Below are 18,684 nucleotides of genomic sequence, written 5' to 3'. Positions count from 1 at the left end.
ATTAGAGATGGGGTCACTATTCATGAGGCCTGATTAGAAGCCAGAAGTAACCAGAAAAGAAACAGAAGGACAGAAAAATAGTTACAGAAAATATAAAGAAACAAGTTGAAATTAGCTAAAATATGGCTTATGTTGATAGAGGGAGCTATTTGACTAGAAGAGTGCTATGGCTACTGCAAACTGATTGGAAGGCAGAATCCTCTGTTATTTGAAGAACTATCTGGATTTATTGCCTTTTACAGACATTCATAGCCTAAGAGAGGGAAATCATCTCAGTGGTGCCTGTGTTGTCTTTTCTTGCTTTCCATAGCTTTAGAAGAGGAAATCCTAAATAAGTCTCAGAGAACAGAGAACAGATCATTAGGGCAGCCATTTACATAATTTAGTAACTGCATTTCATGGAAAGAATGTAATGTTTTGCTATAAGAGCATAACATTTTCTCAACGTCCTGCTGTGAGTAACAGCTTATTAAAAGAGGTTCTTTTAAGTTCCAACTAAAATTCCATCTTCTACAAGAAGCCTTTCCCAACTTCTCTTAACTCTAATGCCTTCCCTCTTTGAATTATTTCCCATTTATCCTGCATATAGCTTGTTTGCTTATTATTTTCCCTCGTTAGATTTCAAGCTCCTAGAGGGAAGAGCCTCTTTTTGTTTTTTCATCCTCAGGGTTTACACTTGACTCACTAATGTGCTGCATTTTTCTTTTAGTTTTTGCTCAGTTTGCTCTGTCTACAAGACTCCCCTTCTTCTGTTGCTGAATGCCTACCTATACTTTAATGCCTTACTCAAATGCCATTCCCCTACACAGTCTTACCAGTTACTTTTCTGTAATTTCCCCTTTTCAGTTTTGATCTAGTTTAACAACCAGACTCCTTTGACTCCCTGGGACACTATTTTGCTAACTCTTCGCATTAACTACCTTCCCATTCTCAACTCTTGCCTACATTTTCCCAGGGCACAGGTGAAACTGCCTTAATAAACTAAATGGGGTTCCTTCTTTAAAATTAATTACAGAAAGCACTGTCTTTGCTAAACTTCAAACTTTATCTTTGAGCAGGCTATGCTTGAAGGTGCTAAAGCCAATAATGTATTCTTTTCACCAAACAGGAGCCGATTCCCTTCCTTAAACAGTAAAATGAACACCTTGCAGAAGTTCTTGTAGTCTTCAATTCTATGAATGCCATTTGCACCGCCGCCCTCCAGGGGGCGCCGCAGCCGCACCGAGTGCCTGGAAAATACCCACTTCATTCCCCCTCAGAACAGTCTCGAGTTTTCCTCCAGTCGGGGGATTTTCTACTTCCGGTTCTCCCGGTGTAAGTGCTTCCGGCCATTCATTCCGTCTTCCCGTGTTAGCGCCGTAGCGGTCGTGGTTTTGCGGCCTATCGGACCGAAAGTTTGACGGTGCCGTGAAGGATGAAGCTCGTGAGGTGAGGAGACGGCGAGAGCACCGGTGAAGGCAGGGTTTGGGTTGGAGGTTTGTCGCTGAGCGCTGTATAGCCAGGGTTGGAAAAGGCGCCAAAGTCGCGTGCACGCGCGAGATAGGCCCGGGCAACGGCGGCCCCTCCCAGCCCGTGACCCGCTATCGCTTGCCCGGCGTGAGGCACCGGGGCTCGCGACCTAGAAAACCCACAAGACGGGGTGGCTCTTCTTTTCCCGTTCCAGGCAGGTGATGGCGGCGGCGGCGGCCGTTGCTGTCGTCCGCTGGGGACTCGCGGTCTGGCCGTTTTCTAGAATCTCGCGAGACCCTGCAGCACGTCTCTATCCGGGCCGCCGGCTGTTTGTCCTCGCTTTCAGGGCCCTCTGATCTGGGCCCCTTTCTTGACCTCTTCAAAACTTTCTGACTGGTTTCACGTGGTGGAATCGTAGGTTTGAAGCTAGAAAGAACTAAAAAGCTAGGGGACACCCCCCCAAACCCCACCCATTTTACAGTTGAGAAAATGGAAGGTCTTAGTGTGCTAAAGTGATCTGCACAATTTGCATCCAGGGCATCTGATGCTAGACCCCTTTCCTCTTCCACTTAGGCTCCACTACTTGGATCCCAGGATCAGTGCCTTAAGAATCCACGGGTACTAGGATGGGAGGAAAGGAAATGAGAAACGGACGGGGGTGTTAAGATGGTTACATCGCTTTTCTGTTGGCAAAGGCCAGATTCTAGTTAATAGTCTCTGACTACTGAAATATTCAGTTCCCCTAAACGTGGCCTTTACGTAATGGACCCACTTGACAAAATGACAGGGTTCTGTGGTAAACCTTTTATTATTAGGTACTAAGTTGTACAGTTAGATTTCCTCTCCCTCCATATTTTTCGTTGCTTCAACCCAATTCATGGTTAACTTGTTAACAGGGTCAGATAAATTAAAGGATTAAACTATAAGTGGTTCTAGTTTGGAGGAGTCATTGAAACTAGCTTATTAAAATGAGCCAGCCATACTATTCCAAGCATAAATGGAGTTATAGTGTATTACACAGATTCCAAGTCTTAGTCTTTTTGGTACAGATTTTCAAATCCCAACTGTGCTGTTGGGGACTACAAAGTGATATGACAAATGCTACCTCTCAATCAGTTTCTCCGTCTTCTGGTATTAGAGCACAGTAATTACTTTTCAGTTACATTTAAAAGAATTGCTACATTCTCTTTAAAGGTTGTTTAATTTAGACTAAAACAGTTAACTCTGAGTCATTCAAATTTTAGGATGCTTCAATATATAGATGAGTTCAAACAGACTTTGTAGTTATGTAATATGCATATTTGATAGCTATCTGGTTTCATTGATGTGTTTTTCACAAAACTAATTATCCTTTGCTCTTACTACATGATCACCTACCTCCATTTTGTTTATACATGTCATGCCTTCATTCCCTTTTCAGGTCTACTCATTCACATTTGACATCCACATCTCACCTGTGGTTCCATAACATATTCAGTGGCCATCCTCACCCCCTGTAAAAGCCTCTCAGCAGACTGGCTAAACCAGATTGAGGGGGCCAGCTCTCCTTAACCCTGTTAATGAGTCAGGGAGATGTCTCTCCCAAGCATGTGAAGACTTCCCCTGGTAGAATGGATAGAAGAGAATTTTGTTCCAGTGGCCATGAGGGCACCTGAAGAGTGCCATGGAGCACTATTGCATCCTGGACCATTACCAGTCATTTTTACTTTTGCCCTATCCCTGGACTTCCATGACTCTGGAAGAGAAAGTAAGGCCAATGGCTGCAATTCTGCCTCATTTAAATCCAATTCACATGGAAGTCAAGACATCACCTGTGATGTTTTTGGGCCTCTTTGAAAATGAAGGATGAACAACAGCATGGATTTTAGATGTAGAAATTCAAGGAATCTTAGAAGCCTTTGCATCCTCATTTTCACAGAAGAGGAAATCAAGGCACTGAGAGGTTAATTGACTTGGCCAAGGTCATGGCTAATAAGTATGAAGTAGAATTTAAAATCATGTCTTTTTTATTCCAGGTCAGGTAGATGGTACAGTAGATAGAGTGCCAGAGTCTGGAGTCTGGAAAACTTGGATTCAAATCTGGCCTCAGACACTTAGCTGTGTGTCCCTCAGCAAATCATTTAATCCTTTTTGTTTGTTTCCTCATTTGTAAAATGAGCTGTCAAAGGAAATGGAAAAACCCTCCTGTATCTTTGCTAGGGAAACTCCAAATGGAGTCACAGAGAATCAAACATAACTGAAAAGGCAAACCTACAATTTCCTTACTCAAAATTTAGTGTTATATCCACCATACCATTCTACCTTTCATCTTATGTCTTTTGTCTTTTATACTTCCTGCATTTTCCATATAAACCCAGTATGTTCATAGTTACTTCCTTATGAGCCACTTACCTTTTTGATTCTTATGAGAAAGTGATTTTTTATAATTCACAAACAGCATACTGGAGAATATTGGTGCTAAAATCTGCTTTGGTGGCAGCAGGGAGCAGCTTGAGAGATTTTTTTTTAAAAACAACAAAGGTTTTATTATTATTATTATTTTTTAAACCCTTAACTTTTCGGTGTATTGTCTCATAGGTGGAAGAGTGGCAAGGGTGGGCAATGGGGGTCAAGTGACTTGCCCAAGGTCACACAGCTGGGAAGTGGCTGAGGCTAGTTTTGAACCTAGGACCTCCTGTCTCTAGGCCTGACTCTCACTCCACTGATCTACCCAGCTGCCCCCGGCTTGAGAGATTTTTGAAAACACTAACTTTGCAAATGTGATCCAACCCTTTCTTAATATTTAGTCTTGAATCTACCATAAGTATTTATTTGTAACTCCCATATATGTTCTGATGGAGTAACTCCACAAGAAGCATTGTGACATATTGTATAAAGACAGTTTTGGAATGAAGACCTGTGTTAGAATCCTGCCTTGGAAAGTCATTTGATCTTTGTCTTGTCCTCAGTTTCCTTGTCTACAAAATGAAGATAATAATAAAACAAGGGTTGTTGTGAAGCTCAAATGAGATATAAATACAAATAGCTAAGTGTACTGTAATGAGGAAAAGGGGTTTCTTGGGTTGAATATATTAAAAGGTTGGTCACCAGGGGAAATTTCCCCAATTAAGAAATAACCTCAAGTCAAAATTGACTTTTATGGAAAATTATTTACAGTTGAGAAGAGGTAAAAGAAATAAGGAAATAAGAATCTAACACAGCAGATAAATTGCTACTATCCCCTTGTTAATCCAGGTAGATCTAATTAACCCAAGTCAGGGCCAGAAGCCAATAAAGCAAAGTCACAGAGTCTCTATTAAAGGGAATTTCCTTAAGAGAAGGTTCAGGAAGGTTCTGTCTTTAAACTCACCACCTGGAATTCCAAAGGAAGATTTTAAGAATGATCTCACCAAGGTTTTAGGGTCCCAGCCAGCACTCCTCTACGAATCAGAAGAGCTCCTTCTCCAGAAGCCGCCTTCTTCAGAAGACCTCTTTTTAAAGGGGTCACTTATGCATCACTTCTGTGTCTCCCTCCTAGTTTGCATGTCCAATCACAACAGATGCTTCTCTTAGGACTACCTAGGGGGCAGTCAGTCCATTCTGACCCACTCTTAACACACAAAATTGGAGGTGTTCTCACCTTTTGTGATTAAATCTAAAGATGGGCAGAGTAGACTTAATCTAATTATCACTTGTATCTTGTTTTTGCAGTGTGCCAGTGGACCTTCTATCTTCTCCATATAATGCAATATTATGCAGACTCTCCTACCTTTATTTAATTCACAATGGTTCACTCAACATAGACTTTATCTTTGTTAGATTTTTTTGCCTCCAGGATCAAATATAAAATCCTATTTGATTTTTAAAGGCTTTCACTATTTGGCCTATTCATCAGGCTATCTACAATCCATTGGCACTGCCCTCTTTACTGTTGCTCCTATACAGTACTGTGTCTCTTGATTGTACATTTTGACTAATGTTGCCCATGTCCTCTCTGCTTTTGCAAGAAGCTTTTCTTGGTCTCTCTTAATACTCATGTCTTCCTTCTAATATAAGCTCTAATTTATTTTGTATGAATCTTTTTGTGCTGTTTTAATGTTGTTTCCCCCATTAAATTCTCTGAATTTCTTAAGAACAGGGACTTGTACTGTGCCTCTCTTTTTAGCCTCAGTGCTTAGCTTGGTGCTTGGCACATAATGCTTCTTGACTAGTCTTTTGCCATTACAAGAATATCAGTGGAATTAATGGTCAGTTGTCCTTGCTACATGATCAGTCCATCTCTCTTAGATATATAATTTTTCTTGTTTTAGGTTTTATTGATGTGTTTTTCTTTCACATTATAAATATTTGCAGTTTACTCAGTTCATGATCAAAGGACAAAGGTCAGAGTAAATAAAATGGACACTTTATTACATAAAATTAAAAAAGTTTTCCACAAACAAACCAATCCTGCTAAAATTGGAAAAGAAACAAGTAAGGGGGAGGAATCTTTATAACAAGTTTGTCCGATAAAGGTATTATTTGAGAATTGATTCAAACTAATAAGAATAGTAGCTATTCCTCAAATGACAAAAGGATATGTATGAACGGGCAATTTCAGAGGAAAAAATTCAAGTTATAAATAACCATAAGGGAAAATGTTCCTAATCACTTCTAATTAGACAAAATCAAATTAAAGCAGCTCAGAGATTCCAACTCATACTTGTGAGATGAACAAAATTGATAAAAAAGGAAAATGTAAGGCTATAGAAAAACAGACACATTAATACAGTAGATGGAGCTGTGAGCTGGACTAGCTATTAAAAGCATTTTGGAACTCTGCCCCCCGAAGTTACTAAACTGTATATACCTTTGACCCAGGGATACCGCTGTGACCCAATGACATTGGCCTCCTTTCTGTTCCTCAAATAAGATACTCCATTACTTGACTCAGTGGTGCTATCACTGGCTGTTCTCATGCCCTGAATTCTCTTCCTCCTTACCTCTGCCTTCTCACTTCCCAGACTTTTCTTCAGGCCCCAGATAAAATCCGGTCTTTTGCAAGAAGCCTTTCCTGATTCTTCTTAATGCCATTGCTTTCATTTTGTTGATTAGCTCCAATTTATCCTTTCTGTGTCTTTATATATAATTTTCATGTTTCTCCCGTTAAACTGTGAACTCTTTGAGAACAAGGACTATCTTTTTTTTTTTTTTTTTTTTATCCTTGTACTTCGGTGTATTGTCTCATAGGTGGAAGATTGGTAAGGGTGGGCAATGGGGGTCAAGTGACTTGCCCAGGGTCACACAGCTGGGAAGTGGCTGAGGCCGGGTTTGAACCTAGGACCTCCTGTCTCTAGGCCTGACTCTCACTCCACTGAGCTACCCAGCTGCCCAAGGACTATCTTTTGCTTGCCTTTGAATCTCCAACACTGAGCACATTGCCTGGTACATAGTATACATTTAATAAATGCTTATTGACTTACTGGACAACTGACTAGGTCTTTTCCCCAAAGATATTTTTTTTTTAAAAGAGGGAAAGTATCCATATGTACAAAAATATCTGTAGCAGCTTTTCATGCTGTCAAAGAACTAGAGAATAAAAGGGTGCTTATCAATTACGGAATGACTGAGCAAATTGAAGTATGTTTTTAATTTTTCCAATTACATGTAAAAACAATTTTTAACATTTAATATTGAAATTTTTGAGTCTCAAATTCTCTCCCTCCTTTCCCCATTCCATGAGAAGGCAAGCAAATTGATATGAATTATACATGTACAGTCATGAAACATTTCTACATTAGTCATATTACAAAAGAAAACATACCAAAAAAAGGCAAAATAAAGTTTTAAAAAGCATGTTTCGATCTTCCTTCATACTCCCTCAGTTTCTTCTCTGCAGATGGATAGCATTTTTCATCATAAGTCCTTTGGAATTATCTTAAATCATTGTGTTACTAAGAACACCTAAGTCTCTCACACTTGATTATCATATTTCTATTACTCTGTTGAATATTCTCCTGATTCTGCTTACTTCGCTTTCAGTGAATTCATATATGTTTTTCTACGTCATTCTGCTTGTCATTGCTTATAGCAGGACAATATTCCATCATAATCAAATACCACGACTTGTTCAGTCATTCTCCAATTAAAGAGCATCCGCTCAATTTCCAATTCTTTGCAGCCACAAAAAGCTGCTATTATAAATATTTTTGTACGTGTAGGCCCCTTACCTTTTTTTAATCTCTTCAGGCCTACTAGGGATATTACTGGGGCAAAGGATATACACAGTTTTATATAGCCATTTGGGCATAGTTCCAAATTGCTTTCCTGAATGGTTGGATCAGTTCACAACTCTACCAAGAATGCACTAACGTCCTTCCAATTATGTATTTTAATATAATGGAATACTATTGTATTGTAACAAATTAAAAAGGGACAGTTTTAGGGAAAACTTGGGAAGACTTTGTAAGATTTGAGGCAACTGCTGGCACAGTGGATAGTCAGGCCTAGAAATAGGAGGTTGTAGGTTCAAATGTGACCTCAGACGCTTTCTAGCTGTGTAACACTGGGCAAGTTAATCCTAACTGCCTGGCCCTTACTGCTCTTCTGTCTTGGAACTGATATTTAGTATTGATTCTGTGATGGAAAGTGAGGGTTTAAATAAAAAAAAAATTGATCCTGAGCAAAGGGAGCAAAATAAGGAGAACAGTTTATAAAGTACCAATATACAGTATAGTTTACAACAATGTGAAGACAAACAGCTTTGAACCACCTAAGAACTATGTCCTCTCCATCCAAGATGTTTCAAAGGCCCACTGATTTCACTTTTGAAACATCTCTCATATATGTTCTCTTTTCTCCTCTGATGCTGCTCCCACCAACACAGGCCCTCAACCTGCTGGTGGATCTGCTTTCCTCAAAATGTCTTCCCACTCCAGTCTATTCTCCATTCAGTCCCTCAGTGATTTTCCAAAAAATGTCACCTCCCTACTCAATAAACTCCAATGACTTCCTATTGCCTTCAGGAACAAATACAAAATGGTTTTTGGCACTTAAAGCTCTTCATAACCTAGCCTCCTCCTACTTTTCCAATCTTAAACCTTACCCCCCAACATATACTCTTTTGTCCAGAGACACTGACCCTACTGGCTGTTGCACTAACAAGATACTTCTCGTCTTCAGGGAATTTTCTTTTTCTGTCCCATATGTCAACTCCCTCTGTTCTTAATTGCTGACCTTCCTGACTTCCTTTAAGTCCCAATTAAAATCTCTTCTGTAGGAAGCTTTTGCTAACCCTCTTAACTCCAATATTTTCCTCCTTATGATGATTTCCTATTTATTCTCTCTTTTTTCATTGTAAACTCTTTGAGGGCAGGGACTATCCTTTGCCTCTTTTTGTATCAGCAGCACTTAGCACAGAGTAGACACTTAATAAATATTTGTTAAATTGAATTGATTCTGCAATAACTAACCATTATTCCATTATCAGTTTATCAAAGATCAATATGCTTCCCGCTTCCTGACAAGAGGTAATGAACTTTGGTTGGAGCATGACATATATGGATGTTATTATTTTGAAATTTTGTGTTACCTCTTTCTAAGTTTTGTTTCTCCATCTTTTCAATTGGGATGGAGGTGGGAAGAAGAGCAAATAGATTTTTTTAATTGAAGAAAATAAAATTTAAAAAAATTAGTGAGCCTTTGTGTCAGCAAGAAATGTGCCATTATTTAAAAGAATTTTACAATTTCCCAAGGGGAATACATCTTTCTACTTCTTTTTCTGGAACTAATTAATTGTACTTTTGTAGTATATATCCAAAATATACATACAGATACATTGTAGGTTTTCTGTTCTATTGCATATCATTCTCAAGAATAGACATTCTCTACTTTTTTCCTTTTGTGGACAGCGAGCCAAACTTTCATATAAAGTGCATATCCAGGGGAAGCTAGGTGGCTCAGTAGATAGTCAGATCTTGAGGCCCCAGCAGGAGGCGGGGGAGAAGGGGAGTCCTGGATTCAAATTTAACCTCAAACACTAACTGTGACCCTGGACATGTCACTTAACCTCAGTTGCCTAGCCCTTACCTCTCTTCTGCCTTGAAACTGATACTTAGTATCAATTCTAAGACAGAACATAAGGGTTTTTTTTTTTTAATCTATATGAACATTTGTGATAATCACATGCATTGAGGAAATCCTTGGTAAGAAGGATTTGAAGATAATAAGTCAGACTTCATAAGCAATATTCCATAATAGAGCACATCTTTATCATCTCATAATTGATTGAAAGATGCAAAAAAGATGAGCTCTCATAGGCAGCTGAGTGACTCAGTGGATTGAGAGCCAGGTTTAGAGACAGATGGTCCAAGAGTCAAATCTGATCTCGGACACTTTCTAGCCATGTGACCCTGGACCAGTTATTTAACCTCTATTGCCCAACTCTTAACACTCTTCTGTCTTAGAACCAATATACTATTGATTCCAAGATGAAAGGAAAGGGCACGTATGCACATGCGCGCACACACAAAAGGTCTTAATGTTCATTGACTAGAAAAGCAGATGCGTCAGGAAGGCCTTGGTGGTTCCTTAGGAGCTCTTCTTCAACAAAGTATGTTATTTCTTATTTGAAATTATACAAGATTCATTGAAAGATATAATAAACTTGTAAGGTGCTCAAACTGTTGATATTAAATGAAGTATAAAATGGAGGTGTGTGCTCACCAAAGTGTTTTATGGTCATGGAAAAGTTCCAGTGTAGAGTCAGCCTGAGATTTCCTGTTATAGTGAAGTCCAAGTGCTACATTTTTGTGGGTGATATTGTACAAAAAGAACATTCTTACCATCAGTTTTTGTCACTTACATCAGATGTAGGTATGGTTTAATCCACAGAGATCACATTAAGTAATGTATGTTACTGCCTGCTCTTTATTGCCCTCTTAAGGATCACTAGCTTTTTCAACTTACTTGCATTTGAAACTTCTTATCTGTGTTGTCTCCCCCATTAAAATGTGAGCTTCTAGAGAGCAGAGACAATCTAGGCTTTCTTTGGTATCCTCAGCACTTTGCATGATACTTGACAGATTAAATGATTCCGGCAGACCTCCAATAATGAAGAAGTTCCTAACTTTTTATTGCAGATCAGTGAGTTGCTAATCTGATTATTCATTCATAGATTCATATAGTTAAAAATGAAAATTAATGGTTCTTGTTTTAATTGCAGATTTTTGATGAAGCTGAGTCATGAAACTGTAACCATTGAATTGAAGAATGGAACACAGGTGCATGGAACAATTACAGGTATGGAGATCTGAGCAGATGAAGAACTTTTCTCAAGTACTAGATTAGATGCACATTGTAAATGTTTTTAAATCTATTACTCTACTCGCTGAAAGGGGCATTCTTTTTGTTACCTAACAGTCATTTCAATTAAATGGATGATTCAGATCATAGATTGTAAGTAGAAAGGTCCATTTAGTCCAATTCATTCAGCTGGTCATTGATTGAAGCCAGATTTGAATTCATGAAGATGTCTACCTGACCTCATGCCCAGCATTCTATCTACTGCACCACCTAGCCCCTTCATTTCCCTATTAGCCATGTAGCAAAAGAAAAGAAAATAATATAAAGAAAGTTTTAAAAAATATGCTTCAGCCTGCATTCAGAGTTTATCAGTTTTCTTTCTGGAGGTGTATAAAGTTTTTGTCATGAGTCCTTTGGAGTTGTCTTGGATCATTGTGTTGCTGAGAATAGCTAAGTCTTTTACAGTTGATCATCATTACAATATTGGTTTTACTATGTACACTGTTTTCCTGGTTCTGCTCATTTCATTTCCATGTATTCATTTATCTTCCTAGGTTTCTTTGAAATCATTCTGCTTAATTTCTTATAGCACAGTAGTATTCTATCACAATTATATACTACAACTTGTTCAGCCATTCCCCAAATGATGGGCATCCCCATAATTTCCAATCCTTTGTCACCACAAAAAGAGCTGCTATGAATATTTTTGTAGATAAAGGTACTTTTCCCTTTTCTTTGATCTCTGTGGAATACAGTGGTATTGTATACATGATCTTATGGAACAATTCAAATTGTTCTCCACAATAGCAGGACTAGTTTACAACTCTAGCAGCAGTGCTTTAGTGTCCCAATTTTTCCTCATCCCCTCTAGCATTTGTTATTTTCCTTTTCTGTCATGTTAACTGATCTGATTGGTGTGAAATGGTATATCAGAATTGTTTTAATTTGCATTTCTCTAATCAATAGTGCTTTAAAGCATTTTTTATGAGACTATAAAGAAGCCAAAGGTAACTTTGGCTTCTTTTTCTGAAAACTGTGTGTTTAATCCTTTAACCATTTATCAACTGAGAAGTAGCTATTATTTTTATAAGTTTGGTTCAATTCCTTATGTACTTGAGAAATGAAATCTTTACCAGAAAGACTTGTCACATAAAATTTTCCCCCCAGTATCCTGTTTTCCTTCTAATTTTGGCTGCATTCATTTTGCTTGTGCAAAAGCTTTTTAATTTCATGTAGTCATAATTATCTGTTTTAGTTCCTGTAATCTCCTGTTTCTTGTTTGGTCATAACCTCTTCCCTTATCCATAAATATATCTATGCTCCTCTAATTTACTTGGGGCAGCTAGGTGATACCATGTATAGAGCACCAGATGTGAAGTCAAGAAGACTCATCTCAAATCTAGCCTTGAACACCTAGCTGGGTGACCTAGTATCAATTCTAAGGTGGAAGGTAAGGGTTTTTCTTTAAAAATGAATGGGAGAAGGAAGTAGGAAATCATTCTACTATTTTTGACAAGAAGTGCTAGATAATATCAGGATTGAAATTAAGTACTGAATCAAGGTCTTCAAGTCCTCTGCTTTTCCTAGTAGAGTTCTTTAAAGTAGTATGTTAACATAATTTATGTTAAATCTTATTTTTCTTCCTGTCTTTGCTATGTTTTGTAACTTTAATTTATTCCCCTCAGGTGTTGATGTTAGCATGAATACACATCTTAAAGCTGTGAAAATGACCCTGAAGAACAGAGAGCCTGTACAGTTGGAAACATTGAGTATTCGAGGAAATAACATTCGATACTTCATCCTCCCAGATAGCTTACCTCTGGATACTTTGCTTGTGGATGTTGAACCAAAGGTGAAGTCCAAGAAAAGGGAAGCTGGTAAGTTGGAGAAGTCGAGAGAACTTTGTTTTAGAATTACAGAACTTATTACTTTTAAAGTTATAATTTTAACACACTTTTAAAACTATGAATTTTTTAAAATCTACAGGTATTATTATTCACTTAAAATTCCTTCCTTGGCACATTAAAATGTCCAGATTAATGCTTATTATACAACAGCTATGTTATATAAATAAAAATCTTCTTTTAAAAATGTTTTTTAAATAACAAATTTCCACACGAATTTTCCAAAGTTATGTAATCCAAATTGTCTGTCCCCTCCCCCCCAGTTGGGTTGTACAAAATCTAATTTTATAAATCTTTATTGTCATCTGCTTGCCTGAGGAAATATATAGCATAAAGAACTTTAAAGTAATCTTTTGTCTAGACTTCAGCTTATATTTTTGTTCTTTGCTTTAATTTTTATTTTTAAACCTTAGTAGATCTGTATCTTTCTATGCTCATTTCCTATAATTCCCTGCTATCAATTGTATATATAACATGATTGGCCTTTCAAAATCTTTTACAGAAACAGACTTGTTACCGGTGACATCCTATAATGTATATGCTTTTAAAATTTTTAGTAAAATTTCCCCTTAATGTTTTAATAGTAAAATTATAGTTAAAATTGCATATCTAAAACTGCTATACTAAAACATTAATATTCCAAGTGTATATTACTAAACTTCTAATTACTCTTCTTAATGTTTGTTATGACATTACAAAGATGGACTACTGCTACTGTTTTATGTGATTTCCTTGCAAAGCAGTGAAAATGTGACACAATCAATTTCAGTAAAATTTTAAAGAATAGGAGGCAGCTGGGTAGCTCTGGATTGGGAGCCAGATCTAGGGACAGGAGGTCCTAGGTTCAAATCTGTCCTCAGTCACTTCCTAGCTGTGTGACCCTGGGCAAATCCCTTAACCTCCATTGCCTATCCCTTACCACTCTTCTGCCTTGGAACCAATACATAGTATTGTTTCTTAGGTGGAAGGTTAGGGTTTAAAAACAATTTTTAAAAAGAATTTTTAATTACTAGTTCTATAGAAATTTGAAGGTAAAGGGAAAAGGATGAATTAAGTTTTGCATTTGGAGAAAAGCAAAGAACTGTAGAATGCTGTTATGAGGAAATTTTAAGAGGGGGGAGGTATCAACTTATTTAGGAATCAGAATTCTTTTTATATTTGTTACTTTCATGACTTCAGGCTAATAAATTTTCACTTTTTGTTTCTTCATCTTTAAAATGAAGTGATGACCTAAGTAAGTTTCTTCAGTACAGTTATAAATGTTAATTTTTTTTCATCAGGGATATTTTTTTTAATGGCCAAATTTAAGTATGTTTCTATTTCTGCACAGTTGGAGAAGTCTGAAGTTAAATAACTAAAAGAGACCTTTAGAAATAATCCTTATTTTTTAAATTCTAATTTTTTTGATCTGCCGTTTTGCCATAACTATTAATTTCAACCCAGATAATGTATCAATCCTGTTTAATATAAGTTCCTATATTATAGCCTGCAAAAGTCCATATTATGTGTCAGAAAGAGCCCAAGATGATTCCAGTTTAAGGGGGGAAAAATCCAGTATGTATATGAAGAGCAAAAACCAGAAATAATTTTCTATATTCTAGATGTCTTATGTGTAGTGCATATCATTGTAATATGCAGATACTAGACCCTACATAAAATAAACAGATGTGCAGATGCCTTTAGCAATTTCAGGAGGAAAGAACAAAATTCAGTGCTGTTGTTTATTTTCTGCAGCCTTGATTCACAAATGCAAGGATGAAGAAGGAAAAATGTATAGTGAGATGCTGCTTCTACAACTTCCTTCTGTGGAAGAGAAGTAGAAATTGATTATAAAGATTTTTTTCACCTTAGCTTAACTGATTAAAATGGATTGATTTGTTTAATTCAGGTAATTTTCAGGGCATGAGAAATTTTAACTTTGTCCTCATCTTTATTTACCCAGTTGCAGGAAGAGGCCGAGGCCGGGGCAGAGGCCGAGGACGTGGCCGTGGCAGAGGAAGAGGGGGTCCCAGACGATAATTTCTTCCATGAATACTGTTATGCAATTCCGGAAAGTTGGATATTTTTTTGTACAGGTTTTGTTTACGATGTCAGTTTTTAATAAACACAAATGTGGGAAAGAGTTGTCTACTGACTATGTCATCAGTTAAGATGTCAATATTCTTAGATCTACTTCTTAGTATTAGTATAGTAGTTCCAAATGTGAAACAATTGAGCTAAAAGGCTATTCATAAATGTAGTTTAAATTCTGACTTAACTAATCATGTTCTCATCATTTTTTTCCTAGCCTGAAAGCATGATTTCATGTATTTATATGGAAAATTTTGAATACCCACTATAATTCTTTCCTCTTCTTTTGGACCACCTAGAGATGAGTTTTGTTTGATATATCAGAAACTAAAATCCCTTGGAATGTCCTAAATGGATGTACTTTTTCCCTGAATTTCATTCTATACTGAATAGTATAAAAGCTACTGATATTTTGTAGATGAAAATCATTTTAAAATTAAAAATTAATTGCCTTTGTCATAATCAATAACATCATTTTACATGTTTTCTGTTCAAGTTTTTTATAAAAATTTTCAACAGAATATACAATTTTACATTCTATTCTCTAATTGAAACTATATATCTTCAGTTGTGAATTTTGTTTAAATTAGTTTTTGTGTTGATATTTTTGAAAGTATGGGTTATTACTACCTGCTTTTATCGGGTTAATTCAGAATGTCCGTTTAAAGAAAACTCAGGGGAGAGATCTATTTTTTTCCCCCTGATTTGTCACAGATAAAATCTTTCTCATCTTGTTTTTAAAAGTTGTTTGGTTCTTGGTGTGTTGTATGCTTGTAGGTAGGGAAACTGAAACTAGTGGATCCTTAAGAATTCGGAATTGCTGAGCTTCAGTAGTGTTAAAGCAGAGTTTGGATTCTTGACTAACATAGTGAGCCTTTGGGATTGGAGGGCAATTAGTGTGACTAAGGTGGGCCACCTAGTAAATGTTGGAAAAATGAGACAAGATAAAATTTTCATCCTGATCTATCGGGATTAGGTCCATGAGTGTCTGGAGAAGATAGGAAGACCTAGTCTCCCAAAAAAAGGTTAGTTAGACTTGGAGAAAAATTGCTCATTTTCATTATATATATAGTTTTCTTTGCGAATCAATGTCATTTTGTTTATATGATAGGAAGAAATAAAATAGGGAGCTAAACTATGCAACATTTATTGTGTCTATATTAAATAATAATTTCCTTGTAAATGAGAAGGAAATTATCTGTAGCACTTAAAAAATCTTGAGAATGAATTCAGTTAGCTAAGAGCATAGGTGGAGTTTTTGTTTGTTTAAAAATAATTGCCTTGAAGGTACTATTATTTAGGAATGTAAAAGTACAGAAGTATAAACTCATTTATTTTTAAATGGATTTTTAGTGACAATAATTATGCCATAATTAGCATTGTTCTTAAAAGTGTTCAGAAACTACTAAAGCAATCCAAGTGGCCAGTGTATAATTTATAGGCCATCCTTGGAATTAGAAAATCATCAAGACAAATTTTCCTGATTAATCTTTATTTAACAATTAAAATTATATGAAAGTTGGCCTAAAATGGTGACTATAATTTGACTTTTAAAAAGTTTATGTATTTTCCTATTGGCTTATCATTTGATAAGTCTTATCCATGGAAAACTATTAGCCCTTAACACTAGAATTTATAATATTGACTTAAAGGAGTCTTAACCAAAAAATTAACTAAGGAGACAGAATTCAGATTATATACAATGAAAAATATAAGTGGTGGGTCCTTTATAAATTATGTTGGGTGATAGGCCATTAATTCTATCATAACATATGTATTTTGTGAAATTTTAATCTGTATAAATGTAGTATAATAATGAACATTTAATAGTTCATTGGGCATTTCAACAAAATTAACAAAATCAACAACAAATTTGAAATATCAACACAAAATTCAAGCAAAACATCAAATACAACTCCTATACTAATACAGAAACATTCTTCTAACTAATAAATGCAAAACATATTTAACACAACATTACATAAGTTTTTACATCAAAATTACAACAAAACATTAAATCTACTTATACAAATTACATTTAAATGTTTGCAACTCAATATCAAATTAATTATTCACATAATTTACATGTATACACATATATGCTGTGAACATATATGATATATATGTATGCTATACATACATGTACACAATACATATCAAATATACATATTTACACCTATTACATATATGCAGTGTTTACACTATAATTTACAATATATACTTTACTGAATTCTCTCTCTAGAGGGCAGTGTTATACAGATTTCTGGTGTGTGTGTGTGTGTGTGTGTGTGTGTGTGTGTGTGTGTGTGTGTGTAAAAGTTAGTAATATGAAAAAAGTTATTGTATCTATGCATCATGAGCTACCTTTTGGTTTTTTAACCACCCAACTCAATCTACACTAATCCATCTTCCACACAGCTACTTTAAAGCTTAGGTCTTAGCATGATATCCCCCTACTCAAGATTCCCTAATGGTTCCCTATTACTTGCTGCCGGATGCCTCAGAACACACTGCTTCCTGCTCATGTTTGTCCTGAGATGGGTTTCTATAGGTGCCTTTCAGCATACAGCAATACCATCTGCCAGGGGGTGCAGCAGAATCTGCAAATCACAGATCTTTATCTGAAGACCTCTTCCAATCCACTGTTTCTTTGCTTTGATTCAGTCTCCAATGGTCACTTTACTCCCATTCCCTTTTGTTCCACTAGGCCCCAGTAATCCCAAATCTACAGTTACCAGAACAGATTTCCCTCCCTTATTCCTATACACACAGTTTTCTCCCTTCTTCCTATACACCCCAATAATACTCCTCCCCTAATACCCTCTCTAAATCTGTTAGCCCTTGCCAGTGTGCCATAATTAACAAAACTTTAATTTAAAACCCTGTAAGGAATTAAATTAAGGATTTGACTAAAATATGTGAGAATTCAAAAATAATATGGTGATTTGATCACTTTTAATAGCTTTTATTTACAAAAGCAAGGAAAGAGTGAAGGTAGAGAAATACAAAAAGAGGGTAGAGAAGATATTTACCCTATCATGCTAAATATTGCTATGATTCTCGGCTCAGCCTCCTCTAAGAAGGGAAGGCCTCTCCAAAACTAATCTCTCTCCAGACACCAGGAAAAGAAGGCCAGCTACTCGCCCAAGAGGTAGTCCATGTCCCAAGTTACCTCCAAGAGGCCAGTCGAAGACTGCAACGACTTTCTCCAGATGACTGCTTGCAAAAGACTCTCTAGCCGAAGAAGTTCAGGGCTTTTATAGTGACTTCTTGTCCCTTCCCCTCTTCACAGGGACCAATCACAGCCTCTAAATTGCCTAGCACTGCCCAGGGCAGGCAGTGTCTAGTGGGATTCACTTCTCACCTCTGAAGGTATTAACTTTTTATCATAGGATTCACAAGTTTCTGACTGATTTGAGTTATCACCCACTTTAGCAAATGACTTGCAAACACTTAGTGTTAAGTTGGAGTGCTTTGAGTTTTGGAGTTATCACTCATTTTAGCAAGTGACTTGCGAATTCTCTTGATGGCTAACAAAGTGTTAACTCAAAATAGAGAATAAAGAATTTCCTTTCACAACCCTTTCCTCCTTGTTCTTCCATCTTTTGACACTTGAGTCTTGGTTACTTCTCTATAATATCATAGCATCCCTAGCAGTGCTTTCTAGTACTTATACTTTACTTATGCCCTGAATTCCCATTACCTCCGCAAGACTTCCCTCTAGTGCCATCATTCAGAAACTTCTTTTGAGTTTTGCACTATCCAAATTTATCACCCAATCCAAAAACTTGGACCCTTTACTGACCACCCTCCTCCTAGCCCTTTCTTCCTCCTTTTGAAGAGTACCTCAGTCTTCTTTATCATTCCAAATCCTGTTCTCACAAGATTATTTTTCAGCATCAGCAGTTTTTATTTGTTACTAGAGTTCTTGTGTATCTCCCTCCCTCCCATCCCACCCTGACTAATGGTGTCATTTGACCCAAAAAAAAAAAAAAAAAAT

At 36.7% G+C, this 18,684-nt stretch overlaps 1 protein-coding gene across 2 annotated transcripts; it reads left to right on the top strand.

Annotated features, from left to right (window-relative positions):
* The first annotated feature begins 1,340 nt into the window (after positions 1-1,340).
* SNRPD1 (small nuclear ribonucleoprotein D1 polypeptide) lies at positions 1,341-14,734 on the top strand. 2 transcript variants are annotated; one of them, XM_044658052.1, is made up of 4 exons: positions 1,341-1,428; positions 10,631-10,707; positions 12,519-12,587; positions 14,557-14,734. In XM_044658052.1, exons 1-4 carry the CDS (start codon positions 1,415-1,417, stop codon positions 14,631-14,633), a joined length of 237 nt encoding a protein of 78 aa, XP_044513987.1. In that variant the 5' UTR covers positions 1,341-1,414; the 3' UTR covers positions 14,634-14,734. The 2 variants fall into 2 exon arrangements, with proteins under 2 accessions (XP_044513987.1, XP_044513986.1); XM_044658051.1 differs by having other exon boundaries at positions 12,396-12,587.
* The last annotated feature ends 3,950 nt before the right edge of the window (positions 14,735-18,684 follow it).

This window comes from Gracilinanus agilis, chromosome 1 (assembly GCF_016433145.1).
Source record: "Gracilinanus agilis isolate LMUSP501 chromosome 1, AgileGrace, whole genome shotgun sequence".
Lineage (NCBI taxonomy): Eukaryota > Metazoa > Chordata > Mammalia > Didelphimorphia > Didelphidae > Gracilinanus > Gracilinanus agilis.
The sequence above is the reverse complement of the archived record's forward strand: the minus strand, read 5'-3'. Positions and strand labels throughout refer to the sequence as shown.